Source organism: Lepidochelys kempii, chromosome 10, assembly GCF_965140265.1.
Source record: "Lepidochelys kempii isolate rLepKem1 chromosome 10, rLepKem1.hap2, whole genome shotgun sequence".
NCBI classification, from domain to species: Eukaryota; Metazoa; Chordata; order Testudines; family Cheloniidae; genus Lepidochelys; species Lepidochelys kempii.
The window spans coordinates 23,615,597-23,639,985 of record NC_133265.1 but is presented as its reverse complement, the minus strand read 5'-3'; the positions used below and the strand labels follow the sequence as shown (position 1 = coordinate 23,639,985).

Sequence of the window (24,389 nt, the reverse complement as noted above, 5' to 3'; positions counted from 1 at the left end):
ATCATGATGTCTCTATATAAATCTGTGGTGCTCCCACCCCTTGAATACTCTATCCAATTATGGTTGCTCTATTTCAAAAAGGATCTAGTGGAACTGGAAAAGTTTCAGAGAAGGACAACAAAGATGATCAAGAGCACTGAATGGCTTCCATATTAGGAGAGATCAAAAAGATCAGGGTTGTTCAGCTTAGCAAAGACAACTAAGGGGGATACGATGATAGAGGTTTATAAAATCCTGAATGGTGTGGAAAAAACTAATGCAGAAATATTGCGTTATTCTTTTGCACAATACTAGAACTAGGGGCACTGAGGAAATTAATAGGCAGCCAAGAAGTATCTTTTTCACACAACTAACCTGTGGAACTCATTGTCATGGGATGTTCTGATGGCCAAAAGTATAACTGGGGTTTAAAAAGAGCTTGATAAGTTCATAGAGGATAGGTCCATCAATGGCTATTAGCCAAGACGTCCAGGGACGCAACCCCATGCTCTGGGTGTCCCTAAACCTCTCACTGCCAGAAGCTGGGCCTGTATGGCAGGGGAAAGATCATTGCATAATTGCCCTCTTCTGTACACTTCCCTTTAAACTTTGATATAGGCCACTGTCAGAGACAGGATACTGGGCAAGATGGACCATGGTCTGAACCAGTATGGAAGCTCTTACGTTCTTAAATGATTCTTTCCCTTTAAGAATCATAATTTGAAATTTAATTCCCTTTGGTATTTAGAGTGCAGTAGTAGATATGCTGGTCTTGCCACTATAAAATGTTCGTTATAGAGATTAGCACTCTCCAACTTCATATGTATTTGTGCTTTAGATCTCTTTGAATGTATGTGTAATTGCTGGTGCCTGCTTATATCTGTGAGGAAAAAGTGAAACAGCAGATATTTCCAAAAATATTCTAAATATACTGTTTCTATCAATGCTTATTCATTTAGCTCAAACATGTTACCAGTAATATAGTTCAGCCAGTTGCACTCTTGTGGGATTACAGGGGATAAGTGAGAAATTGCTTTCCATGTTCAAAATGGCTACTGACTTACTGAGTAAAGCCCCAAGAGGTATTGGGTCTCTCCTGAAATACTCAACTGGGAATTGTGAGCTCCAACGGGAGGGGGGAAGGCAGGCATCCTTTTAGGCTTCAAGGACATCTAGTGGTCCCGTGTGTCCCATACTCCCCCGCAGTAGAGCGGTTCCCCAGATAAGAATGAGTATAATGCTACTGTATATTTATATTTATATTTATACAAGTAAACAACCGTACACTAGACTAGACTCTAATCACACATGACACAGTTAAGAGATTAATGAAAGGACTAGTGAACATTTATTACTTCTTCGAGTGGTGTCCCTATGGGTGCTCCACTCTAGGTGTCGGTGCATCCCTGTGCTGGAGATTGGAGATTTCTTGCAGCAGTACTGGGTCGGGGGAAGGGCGCACACAGGAGTAGTCTCATGCAACCGTTGGCACCTCCTGTAGTGCTTGCTCCCCTGACCGTCCCCTCAGTTCCTTCTCAGCTGTCCTCGGCTGCAGGCAGAGCTCCGCGCCAGTGCTCTCTTTGATCATTTCTGGGGGGAGGGGAGGGAAGCTACAAGTTACATAGGAACTTCTTTTTAGTCTATACTTAGTTACATTGTTTAGTTAGTCTTAGTCTGTACATAGTTACATAGTTTCATTAGTTCCTCTTAGAGATTTTCCTTTTTTAAAAAAAAAAAAAAAAGTGGGGGGGAAGAGAAGAAAGACCTTTTTCTCTCCTTAACTCCCCATTTGGGAACAGTTTCTACAGTTTACCATTACAATTAACTCCCACCCTTATTTCTTGAGAAGCAGGAGAGGCTTAACTGCAGTCAGGCCAGGCTCCACAGGATTTAAAACTCCTGCCGTGAACCGATGCCAGTCTCTGATGGCCATAAATCCTGCATTCGCTGTCTGGGAGAAACTCCTAAATACCCAGAAGTGGATACACTGCACCAACTTAACAACAAGGGCAAGATGTGACAGGGATCTCTGCTTGAAAATGCTTCTGCTGGAGAAATCTTTCCAACCTCCTTAAGAGACGTCCTCCGGGGAGTCTCATAAACAGAGATCCATGAGCTCTGATAAGGCTCCGACTTCCAAAACTGTCAGGAAGCGAGCATCAACCTCTCCAGCAAGGGTCTCTCAGAAAAAGAGAGCTTCCCCAGTGAGGTCATTACCCTCAGTGCTCCACTCATCCAGAGTGAGCACTTACGAGGCACTGGGCTCCTCCAGCACCATCCCTCAGTGGACCCCCGCTGAGCCCCAACGTGCGGGACCAGAGTTGAGACATCAAGTCTCCTCCACAGCACCAACTACCCTAGTGTAGAGCGTGGCACAGGCAGCAGCACCGCAATCAATGCTGCCACCACCGGCACTGACCCAAGACTTGCTGCCGCCTAACAAGCTGAAACCAGCACCGGTCAGCACTCCAACGGTCGACCGCAACCCCAAGGCGGGACCAGCGCAACTCCTGCGTCCTGCTGACATAGCAGTTTCTTCGGCACCGCAGTCGCCACTGCGCTCCACTGAACACTCCCCGAGCTACATAGCACGGTACCATTCTTCATCTCCCGCACCACTCTCAATGCGTAGTGGCGAGGAAGGAGATGTGCAGGACGACCGCTTGTCCTCTCAACGTTCATCCCCATCACAGAGGAGACCTATGTGGAATGCTGTGAAGCCTGAGCCTCCTCTCTCCAAGCATTCACAGCCCTGGTATGCACAGTACTGGCCTTACCCATTGCCAATTTACCCCATGCAATGGCCACAATGGGGTCCTTGGCCCACATACCAGAACCCCTATTCTGGTCCCCCTTCCCCAGCAACAAGAGGTTCCAGAGTACACCCATCATTACCACACAGAGAAACCTCTGACCCCCCCCCGAGAGAGAGACTATCTCAGGCAGACGTGGATGATTCACCACCTTCCCCACACTCATCTTCCGCACCAGACAAAGCGGTGATGCCGTCTACCCCTATGACACCAGATGATCTGAAACAGTTCCAAGAACTCTTCAGAAGAGTAGCAAACAGCCAAGAAATTGCCTTACATGAGGTGCAGGAGAAACAACATACGTTGTTAAAAATCTTGCAACCAGCATCATCGACCAAGATTGCCCTCCCCGTGGATGAGGCTATGATAGAGCCTGCAGAGGTAATATGGCAAACACCGGCATCGGCACCACCCACCAACAAAAGGGCTGACAGAAAATACTTTGTTCCAGCCAAAGGCATGGAATTTTTGTTTTCAAACCCTCATGCCTATTCTCTGGTGGTAGAGGCTGCTAATCAGCGCAGTAAACAGCCTCATTTCTGCTCCTCGTTGCAAGATAAAGAACACAAGAGATTGGACCTCTTTGGGTGGAAAGTTTACTTGTCAGCCGCCCTTCTGCTTGAAGTTGCCAACTATTCTGCTCTACTAGCAAATTATGACTACTCTAACTATAGTTAAATACGAGAGCTCATAAAGGACTTCCCTGAGCATAAACATCCTCAATTGAATGCCATTATCAATGAGGGTCAGTTAATAGCCCGCACTGCGCTGCAAGCCTCAATGGATGTAGCGGATGCAGCTGCCCAAACAACCGCAACAGCTGTGGTTATGAAAAGAACATCATGGTTGCAGGCTTCGGGAATTCCAAAAGAACTATAGCTAAAAGTGGAGGACCTCCCCTTCGATCGGGATAAACTATTCTCGTCTCAAACAGACGACGTCCTCCATACTACGAAGGCCTCCTGAGCAATGCTGCGTACACTAGGCATACACCCACTGCCTGACAAACGCCCTCGCTGTACACCATACCAGAGCTCACGAGACACCTCGTTTAACTGTCAACAACCACGATACTTCACTCAGAACAGACCCAAACAATGGGCTCAGAGACAACGAGCTCCACAGAACCAGGCCTCGTCCATCCATCCAGCTACATCTAAGCCACGATTTTGAAGTCATGGTCTAGGGTATGCGCGACCTCCCCACGCCCCCAGCCCCAACAGATACCCCATCCCACAATTGTTTGGTCACTGCCTAAGAGCATTTTACCATGCCTGGGCTGCGATTTAACCACAGATCAATGGGTTTTGGCGATCATACAGTCTGACTACACCCTTCCCCGACCCTCTTCAGGGACCCCTCTCACGAGCACCTTCTGCAACAAGAAGTAGACCGCCTCCTACTGCTGGGTGCTGTAGAACCAGTACTACATCAATACCAAGGGAGGGGGGTTTATGCCAAATATTTCCTGACAGAGAAGGAGGATGGAGACCAATCTTAGATCTCTGAAAACTCAACAGGTTTGTGCCCAACCCACAGGTTCAAAATGGTCATTCTGGCCACAATAATCCCAGCACTAGACGGAGGACGGACGGACTGGTTTGCAGCCCTCGACCTCCAAGATGCATACTTCCATATTACAATACATCCTTCCCACAGACGGTTCCTGAGGTTCACAGTAGGACCCAACCACTACCAATACTGGGTCCTTCCCTTCGGACTGTCCACTGCTCCCCGCGTGTTCTCAAAAATGCTTGCAGTAGTAGTAGCACATTTACGATGCAAATGAGTCATAATCTTCCCCTATTTGGATGATTGCCTTCGCAAGAGTGCCAACCGACAAGAAACGGCAGGCATGCTGAAGACCACAATAGACCTGTTTCACCAGCTAGGTCTACAGATCAACGAAAAGAAATCCACCCTAGAACCAACCCAGTGATAGGAGTTTATCAGAGCCGACCTAGACTCCGTACAAGCCAAGGCAATATTGCCAAACCGCAGATTCACTACATTGACCAATCTTATTTCCACGGTAACCATCAGCCCACAAACTTCAGTGAGGACGTGCCTTCAGATTCTGGGACATATGGCAGCTACGACTTTCGTAGTAAAGTATGCCAGACTCCATATGCACTCTCTGCAGCACTGGTTGAACACGGTCTATGCACCCAGCAAACACTCTCTCAACAGATGTGTGACCCTACCACCAAGTGTTATCCTCTCCCTACAATGGTGGACACAGCCAGGGAATGTGTGCTTCGGGATTCTATTTCAACAAGACCCCCCTCCCCCCATCAGTGACTATTACAACAGATGCCTCCCTGATAGGTTGGGGCACCCACTTGGGTCACCACAATGTACTAGGCAAGTGGTATGCAACGGAAACCCGACTACATATCAATCTCCTGGAACGCCGCGTGGTATACAACACATGCCGACACTTCCTCCCACTCATACGAGAAACCTCAGTCTCTATTCTCACCGACAATGTGGCGTGCGTGTTTTACATCAATCACCAAAGAGGAGCCAGGTCTCACTCACTATGCGTAGAAACCATGAATTTATGGAACTTCTGCATCCGCAACAATATAAACATCACAACATCATGCCTACCAGTCGACCATCTCAACAGGCACTTCTCACAGAAACACGAGTGGGAAATCCACGACAGTGTTCTCGACACAATATTCCAAGGCACCTCTATCTATGATCCTAGACTTCCTACTAAAACTGAAGGAAACAGGGTTAGCCATAGGATCTATTAAAGTACACCTCGCTGCCATTATGGCTCCTCCTCGAACACCTAGAAGGGGCTTCAATATTCACTCACCTGATTTACACAGTGCTTTCTAGAAGGTATACAGAACATGTACCCAGAAGTACGCCAACGTGCACCACCATGGGATCTCTATCTTGTGCTCAAATGTCTCACAAGACCACCCTTCGAGCCTCTAGCAAACTGCTCGCTCCTTCATATGTCTATGAAGGTCGCATTCCTAATGGCAATTGCGTCTGCCAGACGTGTCAGTGAAATAGGAGCATTGATGGCTGAACCACCGTACACTGTATTTACCAAAGACAAAATTACATTACATCCTCACCCAAAATTCTTGCCCAAAGTGGCTACAAATTTTCATATTAACCAAACCATACACTTACCTGCCTTCTATCCCAAGCCACATAACGATTCTTGAGAAGCATCATTGCACATGCTAGATGTCAGAGGGGCTGTAACCTTTTACTTGGACAGAACTAAATCATTTTGCAAGTCACCAAGACTATTCGTCTCTACAGCAGAGTGCTCCAAGGGCTCTACAATATCGACTCAGACTCTCCAAATGGGTCTCTACCTGTATTCAAACTTGCTACCACCTGCATCACAAAGAACCCTCCGTGAGCATCAGATCCCACTCAACACGAGTCATGGCGACACTGATTGCATTCTTGAACAATGTCCCCTTAATAGATATTTGTAGAGCTGCAAACTGGACATCGGAGCATGCTTTTGCAAAGCATTACGCTGTCACCCAAGGCCTTGTCTCAGACTCTATCGTTGGCCTTACAGTGCTCTCATCACACACTTTTATACATAACTCTGAACCCCTACTACCCCTGGTGGGGTACTGCTCTACAAGCACCTAGAGTGGAGCACTCACAGGGACACCACTCAAAGAAGAAGTTACTCACCTTGTGCAGTAATGATGGTTCTTTAAGATATGTGTCCCTGTGGGTGCTCCACTACCCAGCTTCCTCCCCTCGAAGTTCACACAGCCGAGCTCTACGATAGAGAAGGAACAGAGGGGACAGTCGGGGGAGCGGGCTCATGCTACAGGAAGAGCCAATGGCTGCACAAGATGATTCCTGTGCATGCCCTTCCCCCGATCGAGTATTGCTGCTAGAAATCTCTGATCTCCAGCACAGGGACACACTGACACCTTGAGTGGAGTACCCATAGGGGGACACGTCTTGAACTATCGTTACTGCACAAGGTGAGTAACTTCTTCCCAGTCAGAGCCAACTCTAATGGGGGGGTCTCAGATTAGCATTATGTCAAAGGAGGGGTTATATGACATGAGGCAATCTTTTTTTCTTCTTTTTTTAACCATTCAATGCAATCAGCCTTAATTATAGTAATCTCATGCATTGCAAGAGTAAATGGGTTAAAGGCCCTCATGGCTAACCAACCCTTTAATAAATTTGTTAGTCTCTAAGGTGCCACAAGTACTCCTATTCTTTTTGCATATACAGACTAACACGGCTGCTACTCTGCAACCCTTTACTGTCCTTCACAAAGACAAAATAGTCCTCCATCCCCATCCTAAACTATTTTCCAAAGTGGCAACAGAACTCCATCTCAATAAATCCATTAACTTACCAGTATTTGTTCCCAGACTTCGTTCACATCCAAGTGAGGCAAAATTGCTTACTCTTGATGCCAAAAGGGCATTTGTTTTCTATTCAAATAGGACCAAGGAATTTAGAAAATCACCAAAACACTTTTTCATTTTGGAATAGTACTAATAGGGGACAAGCAATTATATTGCCATGTTTATCAGAATAGGTTAGTGCTGGTCTAAAAAGCTACAAATAAACACTTGTTCTCCACATAGTATGCCTGTCCTATTCCAATTGTAGAAATATGCAGTACTGCAACCTGGAGTTATATTCATGTTCCACAAAACACTGTTAACTAGATCACTGGATCTAGCATCCTGGTCAGATGCTTAATTTGCTGTGTACTATAGCAATCAATTCAGACTTGTCCCTCCTTCCAGAGACTGTGGTACTGATTATGAAACTATCCCATGAAGTGGGAATTTGCGGAGGCGGAGGCGCTGTGAAGAAAAAATGAAGATGACTCACCTATAATCAGTTTTTTCAAATTGGACTGTTACTGCTCACTTTCCCTCTTCCTCAACTTTGTACCTGGAAAGGCAGTGGAGGGCACTGAGGCAGTTAGAATGCCATATCCCTTTCATAGCATAACCTTCAGTACAGTAGTTGCTCCAAATACCAAATGTGTGCAAGAAGGAACTGTTGTCCCTGGCAGAAGAAAAAATCTGGAGCAGAAATTCCCAAGGAAAACCTAGACAAAAATATTTTGCCCAAACCAACAAAACCCTTAGCATCTCAAAGTCAAAATGGGAATTTGTTCATAAGCTTGCAGTTTCTGTACGAGACTGTTCCTTTAGGTCTAGCCTACACAAGTACACTATTTCCTACTTTGAAGAGAGTAAAAGCTGTGGAACAGAAGTTGCTGCTTCACTAACATCTTGCTGTACATGTTTCTAGACTGTGTAATGGGAATATGTAGCCTAGAGCAGCTGTTTGTAGCATCTCCCTTTTTGTGACTAGCCATCCCCTCCCTTCCAAGTATGCGTAATCTCACACTTGCTGAGTTGTGTGTAGGTCACTGATAACTACCTATGAGCTTCTTCATAGTTACCAATCCCCAGATGCACATTACCATATTTTGGGCCAGTTTGTTCACCTCTTCTGTGTGGCATTTGGTCAGTGGGTGATAAGAAGACCTGAATCACTTGCTCCTGATGTATTTTAAAATATCACCAGTCTACTCTAAGAGTTCTGAATTTCCTCTAAAGTGATACTTCTGGTGGTGAAAGAAAGTCAAACGTTACAAACTTCGTAACTCTTTGCCCCTGTATTCAGTATTAGTTTCTTCCCCTCATTTGGTTAGTGTCAGAAAAAGGTCTCTTTTTTTCTTTACACTTAGCAAACCTAAAAAAGCCCCCTCACCATTCACTTAATGTGTTATGAATGCATTCTTCAGACTTTCCATTAGGCTAATTCTGGTAAAAGTGTGCTGTCCCTAAATAAGAGTTAAAATAGGTTATTCTCGTAAGCACATATTTATAGCATCCTTAAGCACAGATTCCATAAACTAAGCCATAATAGGGAATGGGGGATGGAGGGTGGTGGTGGTTGTACAGAACTCTAAGCTGCACTAACTTTTTACAGATGGCTTTAATTTTTGCTCCAGCTCTGGTCTATCAATGTTTTTAACATTAAATGGTGGCTACAGAAAAGAGAATGAAATATGAGCTCTTAGTTGAGTTTTCATGTATATGTTCTTGGAAATACATCCCACTTGTGTACAGCTGTTTAACAAAAAGTTATTCCCACTACCAAATTGAGCACTTGTTTTATATTTTAAGCTTTCAGTTTTTGGAGTGGGTAAAAACAGTGCAGGCCTTTTCTAATAAAACATTAATTGGTGCGTTTGTTAAATCATTGAACAAACCTATACAAACTTTTATTAAACATTGACTTTTAAACTCCATGTTAAAAATGTGGTGGTCTTTTTCTGAAACACAGTACAGTACAATAAGGTAAGTCTCTTGTAACTGCTTTCTAATAAATACATTGTTTGTATGCAGTGATGTTGTAGTTGTGTTGGTCCTACCTTGTCTTTGTAATAAACACATTAAGTACACAACCACTCTGAATGTGATTCACACTAAGTTACTGTTTCTTGCACATGTGTAGATACTGACTCTCTCTCTCTGTGCTTTTCTGACTCTGGGGTCAGTGATATTCAAGCTAATTAGCTGTACAAGCCTTGCTCAGGCCTTCTCATCCCAATCACTTCGGAGCATTCATTTTACATTGAACAATGACGCTCCACCCATCAAATCAGCTATAGTGCACCTGAAACCTTCTTCCCCTTCAGTTCCCTCTGAAGGTGTCAAGCTGTCGTCTAACATGACACTTAAGTGTATTGCCTATTGACTTCCCCTCCTTTCATCCCTTTCTCCCCAGCGGTCGTGAGGGCATCATCACTACAATATTCTTGGTCAAAAAGTACTCTAGAGAATTTGGGCTTCCCAAGTGAAAGCCCATAGTGCTACAAGCTATACTACTAGTCCTGTCTTAAAACAAAATAAAAATTCTTCCCCCTTTAACGGAAAGCGTAGTTCAAACTAGTCCACACATTTTAAACTATCACTTGCTTTATGATCTTAGATTGTAGAGGTACACCTTCACTGTGTTCTCTGCTGATTTCACAGGATGGAAAATCCACTCTCTGTGGTTCTGCCTTGTTTTAGTTTTGATGACAAACTGGTACACTAATGTGCTTTCTCAAATTAAACAGTTGACATACTGCACTACAATATAGTCAGTGGTTTTAAACACAGATGTATTTTTATACAACTCTTTGAGCGCTTATTTCATTGTGCAGAGAGAGAAATATCTTTATCTTTAGTCTAATGCAGAATAATTTAACAGCATGTTTTTAATTTCTTTAGGCAATCAGAGTTTTCTTCATGCTCCGTTCACTGTCACTGCATTTACGAGACGAGCCAGAAACTCAGTTGCCATTGACAAGGGAGGAGGATCTAATAAAAACGGATGATGTTCTTGACTTGAGTAAGTAGCTTCCTCCCACCTCCAATTATCTAGTACGTTTAATGGAAAGTTGCCCATCTCTTTTAAGGAACTGACAAAAAACCAATAGGTTTTCTCTTCATGTAGCTGCATAATGAAGACTGATGTCTTGCTACTAACTTTAGCATCCGTTAGAAATCTGTTAGGTTGGGAACATGTCCCACCAGTGATAGATAATTTAATATTTTAATTCAATTTTTAACGGTTGTACTTCATTTATTTTTCCTTCCTTAGGTCCTTCACTAGAGTTTCAGCTACTTTAATACCTGAATAGGTTTTCCTAGTAGAAACTCTGCTTGTCTTAACTAGCTGGTCCTGAGAGGATGCATTTTGTTCTTATTCTCTTGTGCTTTGGTTTTTGAATTCTGCCCTTCCAAAATGTGCACAAACCAAATTTAGAGGGCTAGAGTAAATCCAACTACATCTACACAATCTTTCTGGTATCACTCTACCTGTCTCCCTCTTTCCTCAACACATCTCTGTTCTAGCATTTAAAGATGGTAATACAGTGACTTTTTCTCCAATTGAATAGCACACCGACCTATCCCGAGGGGGTTTAAAATTTGCAAGTTCAGGTCAGTGCAGCATGCACATCGTACAGTCTCTGAGCCTTAAACGATGCCTCTGTAGGAAGTTGAGAGTCAAGGTAGTCTCTATTGGCAATATCGTTAGAATGAGATTTTTGGATTCTCTATTGAAGAAGCAGAAAACTGGGAGAGAAATGGAATCTAGTTCTGTGCTCTTCAAAATTAGTTTGTTCTTTGCTGTAATTTGTGAACTAAACCTTAAGTACTATTATGTAATTTGTTCAAAATGATAAATGGGAAAGCTCACTGTACAACTAGGTGCAATCAACTGTTTTTACTTATCTGTGCATCTTGGTAAATGATAAGGTTTCTGTATAAATCAAACAATCTGCCACCAGAGCAAGTCTGGCCTTAAGTCACAGAAGCACAAACTGCAGTAAACTTACTCCATGACTAAGATGCAGTATAAGAAAAGGAAACTTACCATGGTTTTAGTCTCTATTTTAAAAAAAAAAGTGTGGGGTGTCTTTTTTTTTCATTAAATAAAATAGCAGTGTGTGTTCAGAAATATAATTTTGGTTTTTCCATCCTAGTATAGAAAAAGTATAATAATGTCATGCATTGCTTTACTGTAATAAAGATTAAAAGAATTTAACTATCAATTTTAATTGATTACAGATAGCCAGATAAGCACTTAACTGATAGTGTGCAGGCAGCTACCTTATTAAGAATTTACAGGCAGTGCATCTGAATCTAATATGATTTAATACAGTGTAGCATGTCGTAACTGAAGTAGATTCAAGTCCCAGCAAATAAGTGAAGTCTACCTATATCTAAATGGCATACTGTAAACTAAGACGAGAGAGAGCTGAAATCACATTTCTGACACTTCGGGCTCATAACACTGTAATGGTACACTTGATTGTTTTGTTGATCCTATTTACCACAGCATCTGTTTTTCCTGTGTTAAACACTTTCAGGTTGTTTATGTTCAATGGGATTATCTCATAAGTGTTGTAAGGGTATTTTAAAAGGAGAACTTTTTTTAGCATAATTGATCTGATTTTGAGGCACAGAAACAAAAGAAGTGTTTAATCACCTGAAAAAAAGAAAAGGAGTACTTGTGGCACCTTAGAGACTAACCAATTTATTTGAGCATAAGCTTTCATGAGCTACAGCCCACTTCATCGGATGCATTCAGTGGAAAATACAGTGGGGAGATTTATATACACAGAGAACATGAAACAATGGGTGTTACCATACACACTGTAAGGAGAGTGATCAGGTAAGGTGAGCTATTTACCAGCAGGAGAGTGCGGGGGAGGGGAGAGGAGAGGGGAACCTTTTGTAGTGATAATCAAGGTGGGCCATTTCCAGCAGTTGACAAGAACTTCTGAGGAACAGCTGGGGGAGAGGAGGGATAGTTTTACTTTGTGTAATGATCCATCCACTCCCAGGCTTTATTCAAGCCTAAGTTAATTGTATCCAGTTTGCAAATTAATTCCAATTCAGCAGTCTCTCGTTGGAGTCTGTTTTTGAAGTTTTTTTTGTTGAAGAATTGCCACTTTTAGGTCTGTAATCGAGTGACTAAAGAGATTGAAGTGTTCTCTGACTGGATTTTGAATGTTATAATTCACCTGAGTGAGGGAAACTCTTTGAACCCACAACATGCCCAGACTTTTCATTTAATCCCAGAGTTTGACACCAGTACTGCTAGGCCAATAGCCATGAGTTGAAAGAGCATTCAGAATAAAAATATACAAATGACATTGAACATTCAACTTTAATTCTTAGTAATATTATCAACAGCTTAAGTAGACCAGGTACACAATCCTGGACACACCCCAACTGGGTTTCTGATAGAGGAATTTGTAAAATGAAGTGATCTGGTTGGTGTGTTCATTTGGTTATCAATCAGCTCCTGGAAGAGTTTCAAGCAATTTTGATGATAAAACAACAGGACAGAGCTGATTTACTGAAAAGGGGATAGATGCTGTCCCAGTAGTTAACTGGATTACTTACAAAACACAGCAGAAATGTACTAGTTTGCATGTTTAGTTTCACGGGTAGCAACATGGAGGTATGGTATTTTAACAAAAGCTTAAAGATGACAAAAATGCTAATAGTGGGAGAGATCATGTAGGTGATGACACAGTAAGAAGTGGGTCTTTTTTAACTTACGGTGTATATGGTAGTTTTGACTTTGTAAATCAAACTAGTTTACTTTGCATTAAAGTAAAAAATAGTCCTTTCAATTTTCATGAAGTATTCTGACAGAACAGAAAACATTTCACCAAAGTAGTAAGTTGTATATTTATAAGAGGTTTCAGAGTAGCAGCCATGTTAGTCTGTATCCGCAAAAAGAAAAAGAGTACTTGTGGCACCTTAGAGACTAACAAATTTATTAGAACATAAGCTTTCATGAGCTACAGTTCACTTCATCGGATGGCACAATCTATCATACTTCCTGTTGGATGCTGATGGAATTTGGAGGTAATTTTGCCAACCATATGGGTGAATGGAAACTTGCACTGCATTTGCTTATCCAGCTGGCATAAGTGGTTTCAGAGGCCATTTCTATCAATCTCTATTTTTTAAAAGTCCAGATGTACACATTTAAAGCCAATTAAGAGTGCATACATTTTGCCTGCCTTTTTCGCTGTAGCTATTAACATATGAGACACTAAAAAAAATCCCTGTATAGATTTTTTTTGTAGGTTTTGAGAACAGTTAATTATATTTTAACGAAGTATTGCAAAAGTCTTGGAATATATGTGGAAACTATCCAAGAGGATGAATTTTCATTTTTGCAACATGCCCGTAATTTTTTTTAAATGTAGTTTTTGCCTCAAAATATAGGGAAAACGCAATTAACAGTCGTTGGTTGGACAGGAAAGCAACAGAATCCTACCTGCATACAGCTAGTTATTTTCCAATGAATTGACAATATAGAACTAACATCATTCCCTGTGTTCTCCTGAATTACACTTTTGTTCTTCTGTTGGGTCTGTGAAGTGGAATAATGGAAGTTTCCCACTGCAGAAATCAAGTATATAGTTTATAACTAACTCGAAATGCAATATGATGTAGCTGTCAGTTTTGTTTGTGTGTTAAAGTAAATCAAATTGCAACATTCTTTTTCACTTTTAAAGTGGGATGATGTTGTTGTTTCCTGCATATTGATTATTTGATTGGTATCTGTCTCCTGCAATTTTTTACTTTCAGTAATGCTCATTGATGTGGTTTAATGTGTGTTCCTGTAATCTTTTCCTGTTTTTATAAAATAATCATAATCAAGTTATGGTACTGTACATTAGACTTGTTCTGCTAAAGTAAATAATTTGTTTAATATACTTTTCTCATGGTTTTTATATTCCCACCTCTCCCCACCCCCAATATTATTGCTCTTAAAACTGTTTAAGAGTTGTATTTTTTTTTCAATCAGGCATTTTAATGGAAATACAAATAATTCTTTCTTGGAAATATTAACTATATTCCTATTCTGTTAAATTTTATTGATTGATTTATTAAAAAGGCACATTTTAGAGTCTGCTTTATGCAAAAATATAACTAAATGTAACTTTAAAAAATACACCTTTGACATAAGTGACTTGTTCGATTTGTTTCTAATTTGTTTCTTTGGGAGAGCAATTATACTGTATTGGGACAATAGAGCAAGTCTTCTCAGGTAACACAGGATACAAGACTAATGAGATTTTTTTTTTACATTGCATGGAAGATTAATCTTCACCTATTATCTAGGCTTATCTATGTATCTTCTACATACATTTCATAGACTTTTTGAGAAGGCTTTTGATAGCATTCACAGGACCAGCCTATGGCACATTCTTCAGGCATGTGCAATTCCTTTCCATGTAATCTTCATCAAAAGCTTCTCTTTCAGCTTTACATGCAGTGTTTGTTTGATCACAGTGAGCTCAGTTTTGAAGTCAAAACAGGAGTACGTCAGGGGTGTGTCATGTTTGCAGTCCTCTTCAACATTGCCATCTTCAACAATGCCAAGAGGCATTAAATGGGCACTCTTCTCATCCTTTGAAGACCTGGACTTGGCAGATGATGTCGCTCTCCTATCACATACCCAACACCATATTACAAGAAAAAACAACTTGACTCAACACATTCAGTCAGCAGATCGGACTGAAAATCAACCACAATAAGACAGATGTATCATGACCTTTAATATTGCCTCACCATCACCAGTACAGATGGAGGATTATGTTGTCACCAACGTAGAAACATTCACATACTTGTTCCACCATGCTGGCTGATGGTGCTGCCCAAGCCAGGACATCAGGAACAAAATCGGTAAAGCCAGGAACACTTTGAGGAGCTTAAATACAATCTGGACATCTTCAAAATACAAAACCAAAACCAAACTCGAGACTTATCAGAGCTACATATTTGCAGCACTACTTTATAGTGCAGAATGCTGGGGAATGAGAAAGTATGACATGACCAAACTGTCTTCATTCCATACAACCTGCCTCAGAAAAATCCTCTATCTTTTTGGCCCAGAACAATCTCAAACCAAGATCTATTGACACAGTGCATCCAAGAGGATCTGAGCACCATCTTTGTCAGGAGGCTTTGGAGATGGATCGGTCATGTGCTTCGTATGGAAACTGATTCCATCACCAGAGTAGCAATAAGATGGACACCTGAAGGCAAGCGAAAACCAGGCTGCTAGGAAACAACATGGCAACGACCTGTGTAAGCCGAGCTGAAAAACCTGGGGCACGGCTGAGGAACCATTGGAAGACTTGCCAGAAACAGACAGGAGTGGAGGAGCTCTGTCACTGCCCTGAACACCAGAGGTGTAATAAGAACATGATGATGATCATCATCTTCTTTGTAAAGATGGTACATGTAAAAAGAGTAGATGCTAGGTAGTAATACAGTATTGCCAAAACTTGGAGCTCGAAAGTCAGACCCAAAAAAATCAGATCGGCTTTGTCATGAAAGTGAAAAATAATTTATTTAGTTAAATCATTGATGTGAAACCCTCATTGCAGTTAAACCATGTGTGTATACTCGTACATTCTGCTGATTTCCATATCTATAGTACAGATAGCTCTCTGCTTGTCTCTCCCTAATCTGAAGTCACAAAGCTGCCATTCTGTCCCTCCCTTATTATTATAAGACATCCTTTTCCATCTGCCAGACCCTTCTCTCACAGCATTCTGCCTGTCACATTTCCCCTCCTGGCACCATGGTAGCCTTCTGTGGACGCAGTATTGCCTTCACTCCTTCCCCCCGAACGTTCGCCCTAACTTTTTTTTTTTTTGCCTGAGTTACATATTGTGAATGAGGGCAGACTGGCTTGGGAGAAAAGTGTTAATATCTTTGTTAGGGGCAACCTAACATCTGCCTGCAAAAGCTGTAATGAAATAGTAGCTTGCTTTGAAAAGGCAGCTGTGGCTTCAGTTTCAGTGAGAAAATGGGAGATGACCATTGTTGGTAAGGGAAGAAAAAACAAACCAAACCAATACCAGTTTCTTTATGGGATGATGAGCAGCTTGAAAACAAACATCTAAAATCACTTGACATCTTGAGAGTTGGGCACTCAGTAGTAGACACTCATAAAATAATTGTAAGATCCAACAGCCATCTAAAAGATGACTGCAAGTGGCTTGTCATCTGAAACTGAGTAAGCACACTGCCAGAATATGTAAAATCTCTTCCCACACTCTCCAATCAGCAAGATGAATGGAGAACACAAGCCAAGAAACTACTTCTATTCTCAAGCCATTCGGTCATCCAAGCAGATCAATGCTATTAAAAAAAAAAAAAAATCCCTACTTGGATCAGTATTCCTGCCATTTCTGGCTCCTTGCTGAACAGTTGGCTGTGTTGTGAAGGGAGACTATTTGATTACTTACACAGTTGAATTCTGCACAGTCTCAGATTTATTGCCCTAAGGCACTTTCAAATTGGACTAAGGGACGGATAATTGTGAAGAGATGGTAATTGGTTACTGTTGGTGCCCCTGAGGCTGTCTTCCTGCTTGGTCCAATAAAAGGAGTTCCATTTTTATCCCCCACACCAACTATGTGTCTGGTAAGATGCACCTATTGAAGACTGGGGAGCCCACCTCAGTCAAGTCCAGACACAAACTCTTTGGTCACGCCAGGAAATTTCACTTCACATAAACATGCTAGAGCTCTGAGCTATTCATTGGGCCTGCAAGATGTTTATCCACCATTGAGAACCAGGTGGTACAAGTTCTTATAGACAAAAACCACTGCCATGTTTTGTCAGGAGAAGCAGGGAGGCAAAAGTTTGCCTCAACTGTGCCAGGAGGCTATTCTCTTAAGGAATTTATGCATTCATCAGCATTTCCCTAAAGGACTGCATTTCACCTTCCAGGACTGAAACACACTTTCAGATTCTCTCTTAGACACTTGTGTTGGTCTATCAAGAGTGATGTTCTCCAGATTTTCCACCGCTGGGGGTACTCAGTAATAGACTTGTTCGTGACCAACCTGAACAGCAAATGCACCAAGATGTTTCTCCAAGGCAGGTCACGCTCTGGGCTCCATCACAGATGCCTTTCTTTTTCCATGGTCTGATCATCTCCTCTATGCATTCTTTCCAGTTCCTCTGATTCTGAGGGTACTCAGGAAGCTGAAGTGAGACAAAGCATCATTAGTATTTATTGCACCAGCATGGCCAAGACAATATTGGTTCACAGACCTGCATCGGCTTTCTGTCCAGTCACAGATAACTTTTACCACTAGTTGAGGATCTTCTGTCTCAGAACCAGGGCAAGTCTCTATTCCTAACCTCAGATCTCTCCACCTTATGACATGGATGATCTCTGCTTGAATACCAGTGAGAAACTGTGCTCCCAAGTGGTACAGCCCATCTTGTTGAGCAATAGAAAAGAATCAATTAAAGCCATGTATGCAGCAAAGTGAGAGATTTTGAGTTTGGGCACAATATCAAAACATACTGCATGTCTCTTGGAGGTTACATGTGTACTGAACTATCTGTTGCACCTGAAATCCATCAGGCCTTTCAGTGAGTTCCCCTGGGTTCCATTTCTGCACTGCATCTGCCAGTAGATGGGTTTTCCATTTTCTCTCATTTCCCAATTCTTGAAAGGTCTGCTCAATGTTTACCCTCCTGTGTCTGAACCTGTACCCATATCGGATCTCAATCTAGTCCTCTCCAAACTCATAGGACTCCCTTTCAAGCCTATGGCTACAACCTCATTACTGCCGTTGTCTATGAAGATGGCTTTTCTGGTGGCGATCGCTTCTGCTAGGAGGATTTTCACAACTTCAAGCTGTCCTGGCTGATCCTCCTTTCACAGTTTTCCATAAAGACTAAGTTTCCCTTAAGCCACACCCTAACTTTATGCCTAAGGGCATGGCTACACTTGCATATATAGAGCACTTTTGAGTTAAACCAGCCTTCAGAGAGCGCAGTAGGGAAAGTGCTGCAGTCTGTCCACACTGACAGCTGTAAGTGCACTGGAGTGGCCACATTTGCAGCACTTGCAGCGGCATATGGGAGCAGTGTTTGTTCTTCCCCAAGAACCGGCCGCTGCGACTGGCTACCTTCCTCCAGGCTTGAGAACAGCTCCTGGGTGCATGCATCTAGGGATGCCAGGGTGTCTTCCTCCGCCTCAGCACCGTCGCTCCTGCTTTCCTCCTCCTCCTCTCATGTTGAACTGGGCTCTGAAGTATCCATGCTGGTACTTGGAGGGGAGGTGGGGTCGCTGCTAAGTATTGCGTCTAGCTCTTTGTAGAAACAGCTGGTCACGGGGGCAGCACCGGAGCAGTGGTTTGCCTTGGGGGCTTTGTAGTAGGCATTCTGCAGCTCCTTCACTTTAACCCTGCACTGCAGTGCATCCCGGTCATGGCCCCTTTCCATCATGTCCCTTGATATCTGCCTGAAGGTATCGTAATTCCTACGGCTGGAGCGCAGCTGGAACCGGACAGCTTCCTCCCCCCAAACACTGATGACCAGCACCTCATCATTGCTCCATACTGGGGATCGCCTTGCATGTGGAGGCATGGTCACCTGGAAAAGTTGACTGAGAGCACTCCACACCTGGCTGAGCAAACAGGAAGGGGATTTTCAAAATTCCCAGAGAATTTAAAGGGCCAGTCTGACGGTCACCTGAGGGCAGGGCAGTAGAGTTCAAAGTGATGACCAGAGTGGCTAGAACAGACATTGTGGGACGCTTCTGGAGGCTGATCAAAGTGCACTAACAGACCAGGGCGTCCACACTGGTGCTGCGGTGCTCCAGCAGGGGTGCATTAAACGTTACTCCACTCACTAAGGTGGATTTCTAGGAGTGCTCTAGCCCTGGAGTCAGAGCGCTCTACGTGCCTTGCCAGTGTGGATGGGTAGTGAGTTAGAGCACACGGGGCTGCTTTAATGCGCTCTAACTCGCAAGTGTAGCCATGCCCTAAGGTAGTGTAAGCTTTACCCCTAAATCAATCTATTTGCTGGTGTTTTTTCCAAAAGCCCCATTCTTCTAAAACTGAAGAAAAACTTCCTACTTTGGATATTCATAGAGCTTTGGCATTCTACTTGGACTGCGCTTGGTCCTTCAGGAATTCCCTCAGGATTTTAGTAGTCTCTGCTGAGAGAATTGAGGGTCAATCAGTTTCAACTCAGCAAGTCTGATTGGATTTCTGATAGCATTAAACTCTGCTACAATTTTGCTAAAACCCCTCCGCCACCATGTCTACACTACAAAAGTACTCCGATTTTACAGAAGTCTATTTTTGGGAACAAATTGTGTAAAGTCGAGTGCATGCGTCCACACTAAGCACATTAATTTGGCGGTGTGCATCCACAGTACCGTGGCAAGCGTCGACATTCCGAGTGGTGCACTGTGGGTGGCTATCCCATAGTTCCTGCAGTCTCTGCTGCCCATTGGAATTCTGGGCTGAGCTCCCAATGCCTGATGGGGCCAAAAATTTGTCGTGGGTGGTTCTGGGTAAGTGTAGTCAGTCAACCCTCCCTCATTCCCTCCCTCCGTGAAAGCAACAGCAGACAGTCATTTCACACCCTCTTCCCTTGATTGCCCCAGCAGACAGCATAGCATGGCAAGCATGGAGCCCGTTCAGCTCGCTGCAGCAGTTATGACCGCTGTAAACACCTTGTGCATTATCATGCAGTTTATCCAGAACCAACACCTGAAAAACCAGGTGAGGAGACAACGGCAGTGTGGTGATGAGGACATGAACACAGATTTCTCTAAAACCGTGGTCCCCAGCAATTTGGATTTCATGGTGTTACTGGTGCAGAATCATGCTGTGGAATGCCGATTCTGGGCCCAGGAAACAAACAAACAGAGTGGTTGGACCACATAGTGTTGCAGGTTTGGGATGATTCCCAGTGACTCTGAAACTTTTGCATGCGTAAGGGCACTTTCATGGAACTTTGTCTTGCTTTCCCCTGCTCTGAAGCGCAAGAGTACCAAGGTGAGAGCAGCCCTCACAGTTGAGAGGCAAGTGGCAATAGCCCTGTGGAAGGTTGCAACGCCAGATGGCTACCAGTCAGTCGGTAATCAATTTGGAGTGGGCAAATCTAGGGGGTTTGATAGCATCAGCTCAATGATTGCGTTGGCTACTTGCATCACAGGTGTGGGGATTCCTGTGATGCAAGTAGCCAACGCAATCATTGAGCTGATGCTATCAAAGGTAGTGACTCTGGGAAATGTGCAGGTCATAGTAGATGGCTTTGCTGCAGGGGGATTCCCTAACTGTGGGGCTATAGACGGAACGCATATCCTTATCTTGGGACTGGACCACCAGGGCAGCCAGTACATAAACCACAAGGGGTACTTTTCAATGGTGCTGAAAGCATTGGTGGATCACAAGGGACATTTCACCAACATCAACATGGGATGGCCGGGAAAGGTTCATGATGCTCACGTCTTCAGGAACTCTGGTCTGTTTAAATGGCTGCAGGAAGGGATTTAGTTCCCAGACCAGAAAATAACTGTTGGGGATGTTGAAATGCCTATAGTTTCCTTGGGGACCCAGCCTACTCCTTAATGTCCTGGCGCATGAAGCCATGCACAGGCACCCTAGACAGTAGTAAGGAGCTGTTCAACTATAAGCTGAGCAAGTTCAGAATGGTGGTAGAATGTGCATTTGGACGTTTAAAGGGTCACTGGTGCAGTTTACTGACTCGCTCAGACCTCAGCGAAACCAATATTCCGACTGTTGTTGCTGCTTGCTGTTTGCTCCACAATCTCTGTGAGAGTAAGGGGGAGACGTTTATGGTGAGGTGGGAGGTTGAGGGAAAGGGCCTGGCCGCTGAATACATGTAGCCAGACACCAGGGTGGTTAGAAGAGCACAACAGGGAAGCACTGCACATCAGAGAACCTTTGAAAACCAGTTTCATGAGTGACCAGGGTACTGTGACACTTCTGTTTGTTTCTCCTTGATGAAAACCCGCCCCCTTGGTTGACTCCAAATTCCCTGTAAGCCACCCTCCCTCCCCCCTTCTATCACAGCTTGGTTGCAAAGGAAATAAAGTCACTATCGTTTAAAAAACATGTATTCTTTATTAATTGATTATAAAAATAGAGAGAGAACTCATAAGGTAGACCGGGTGGGGTGTGGGAGGAGGGAAGGAAAAGGCCACTTTAAAACTTGTTGAATGACAGCCTTCTGTTGCTTGGGCTCTCCACTGGGGTGGAGTGTTTGAGTGCCTGGACAGCCCTCCCCCCCCCCCCCAAGTGTTCTTGGGCGTCTGGATGAAGAGGCTATGGAACTTGGGGAGGAGGGAGGGCAGTTAAATAAGGGTTGCAGCGGCAGTCTGTGATCTTCTGCCATTCATGAACCTCCACCAGACGCCGGAGCATGTCCGTTTGGTCCCGCAGTAGCCCTAGTGTTGCCTCATGCCGCCTCCTGATCTTCCTGCCACCACCTCTCCTCACGTTCATCGGTCACTTTCCTGTATTCTGCTATTGTGTCCCTCCACACATTCTGCTGAACTCGGTCAGTGCCGAACGACTGCACGAGCTCAGAGAACATTTAATCGCGCGTGCGTTTTTTTTTGCCACCTTATCTGAGAGAGCCTTTGGGACGGAGGAGGGAGGATTGAAACATATGCAGCTGCTGGAGGAAAAAAGGAGTATTTAAGAAGATACATTTTACAGAATAATGGCTATACTCTTTCACGATGAACAACGCTATTCACATTACATAGCACATGTGATTTTTGGTACAAGGTCGCGTTTTGCATCTTGTATTGGGTGCCTGCGGCTTTGGTGTTTAGAGATCACACACGCAGTGCCGGGCAACAGAATTCGGCTTGCAGGTGGCCACGGTAAGCCATAGTCTTTCGGCTTCTGCAACCTTCATAACAGCAGCGCCCTCCTCTCCCATACCAAGCAAAGCCCATTGAGTTGGCCATTTAGTGCTGCGGTTTTCCTGTTAATGTGCAGCAGCAGAAACCAAACTACCCACCCCCCCCATCCAGTTCTCTGGGATGATTGCTTTACCCCTCACCTCACCACGTGACTGGTATCAGGGAAGATTCCTGCTAGCCAAACGCAAACAGCTCAGCACCAATACCCCCACCCCCCCACGTGGCTAACTGTGGGGAGGATTTCTTTTCAGCCACAGGAAAACAGCCTAGTAGGAATGGCCACCTCTGAATGTCCCCTTAATTAAATTCTCCTATTTCAACCAGGTGACCATGAACAATATCACTCTCCTGAGAATAACACAGGGAGATAAAGAACGGATGTTGCTTGAATGCCAGCAAATACCGGGACCATATGCTGCCAGGCTGTGTCATGCAATGATATCAGATTTCTTGCTACTAGCGTGGAGTGGTAAAGTGTCCTACCATGGAGGATGGAATAAGGCTGCTTTCCCCAGAAACCTTCTGCAAAGGCTTTTAGAGTACCTCCAGGAGAGCTTCATGGAGATGTCCCTGGAGGATTTCCGCTCCATCCCCAGACACATGAACAGACTTTTCCAGTAGCTGTACTGGCCACGAATGCATCTGAAGTCCTCAGGGCTACTTAATCATTAAAAAATGCTTGCTTTTATAACATGTATTATATTTTAAAAAGTATACTCACCAGAGGTCCCTTCTCCGGCTTCGTTGGGTTGGGAGGGTATTTCAGTCAGGGTAATTAAAAATATCTGGCTATCGGGGAGAACGGTGTGCTGTGTGCTCTCCTCAAGTTCGTCCTCCTCCTCCTCATCTTCCCCGTCTGCAAAATCCTCAGGCATGGTGGAGAGTATCCCCTCATCTGAGTCCACGGACAGGGGTGGGGTAGTGGTGGCAGCCCCCCCTAGAATTGCATGCAGCTCAGTGTAGAAGCGGCATGTCTGGGGCTCTGTCCCGGGGCGTCTGTTTGATTCTTTGGTTTTCTGGTATGCTTGTCTGAGCTCCTTAAGTTTCATGCAGCACTGTGTTGCATCCCTGCTGTAGCCTCTGTCCTTCATGGCCTCGGAGATTTTTTGAAATGTTTTGGCATTTCGTCTTTTGGCACATAGTTCTGATAGCATGGATTCATCTCCCCATACTGCGATCGGATCCAGTACCTCCCGTTCAGTCCATGCTGGAGCTCTTTTTCGATTCTGGGACTTCATGGTCACCTGTGCTGATGAGCTCACCTGGCCAAACAGGAAATGAGATTCAGAAGTTCCCAGGGCTTTTCCTGTTTACCTGGCCAGTGCATTAGAGTTCAGAGCACTGTCCAGAGTGGTCACAATGGTGCACTGTGGGATAGCTCCTGGAGGCCAATACGTTCGAATTGCGTACACACTAACCCTAATTTGAAACAGCGATGTAGATTTCAGCACTAATCCCCTCATTGGGGAGGAGTACAGAAATCCGTTTTCAGAACGGTGTATAGCGAAAAAATGGCTTCGTTTTATGGACGGGTGCAGGGTTAATTCGATTTAATTCTGCTAAATCTGACAAACTCGTAGTGTAGACTAAGCCCCAAAATAACAGCTCACTCCACAAAGACTCAGTTTACTTTGTCAGCCTTTCTGAGCAAAGTCCCAATAGCTGATAACTACAAGGCAGCAATGTGTTTGTCTGAAAATACCTTATTATACCACTCATTTTGCCATCACTCAAGTTTCTATGACAATGCCAGCTTTGGCAAGTCAGTGTTACAATCTTTGTTTCTATGATCTGAAGTCCTTCCATCTTAAGGGAGCTGCTGATGCGTCACCTGCAGTGGAATTTATATGTGCACAATCATTCAGAGAAAAAATGCTTATTTACCTGTACAGTAATGCTTGTTGTTCCAGATGTATTATGCACATGTGCATTCCATGAGGCTCCCACCTTCCCCGCTAGTTTAGACATTGTATACAACGGTTTGAAGGAACGGAGAAGGAGATGGGCAAATGTGCCCCTTTTTTTGCCCTTGACTGAGAGCAGGTGTGAGCGCTGCCTCGTGGTAGTACTGGCAAAAGTCTCCCACTCGCATGCGTCCATATACAGGTGGAATGTGTATGTACACAAAACATCTTGAAGAACAGCAGTTAACTTCCCAGGCAAGAAATAATGGAGAAAAGGTTGTGAATGGTGTTCTTGGTGACATGTTACTCAACTCACACTCTTCTGATGTAGCGGCCACCGTGCCCTCCTGTTACTCTCACTTATAAAAGGACTATCTTGAGGGTCGTCTGTTTG

At 43.8% G+C, this 24,389-nt stretch overlaps 1 protein-coding gene across 15 annotated transcripts in view; it reads left to right on the top strand.

Moving 5' to 3' along the window:
• Positions 1-24,389, top strand: part of CLEC16A (C-type lectin domain containing 16A) — a 188,076-nt gene that overhangs the window by 78,243 nt on the left and 85,444 nt on the right. For all 15 annotated transcript variants that reach the window (XR_012161151.1, XM_073362451.1, XM_073362442.1 and 12 more), the window contains one exon: positions 10,061-10,181. Coding sequence is in view for 14 of the 15 variants with exons in the window: in XM_073362451.1 (XP_073218552.1) it covers positions 10,061-10,181 (121 nt within the window). In the remaining variant the exon portion in view is untranslated. The remainder of the gene's footprint in view (positions 1-10,060; positions 10,182-24,389) is intronic.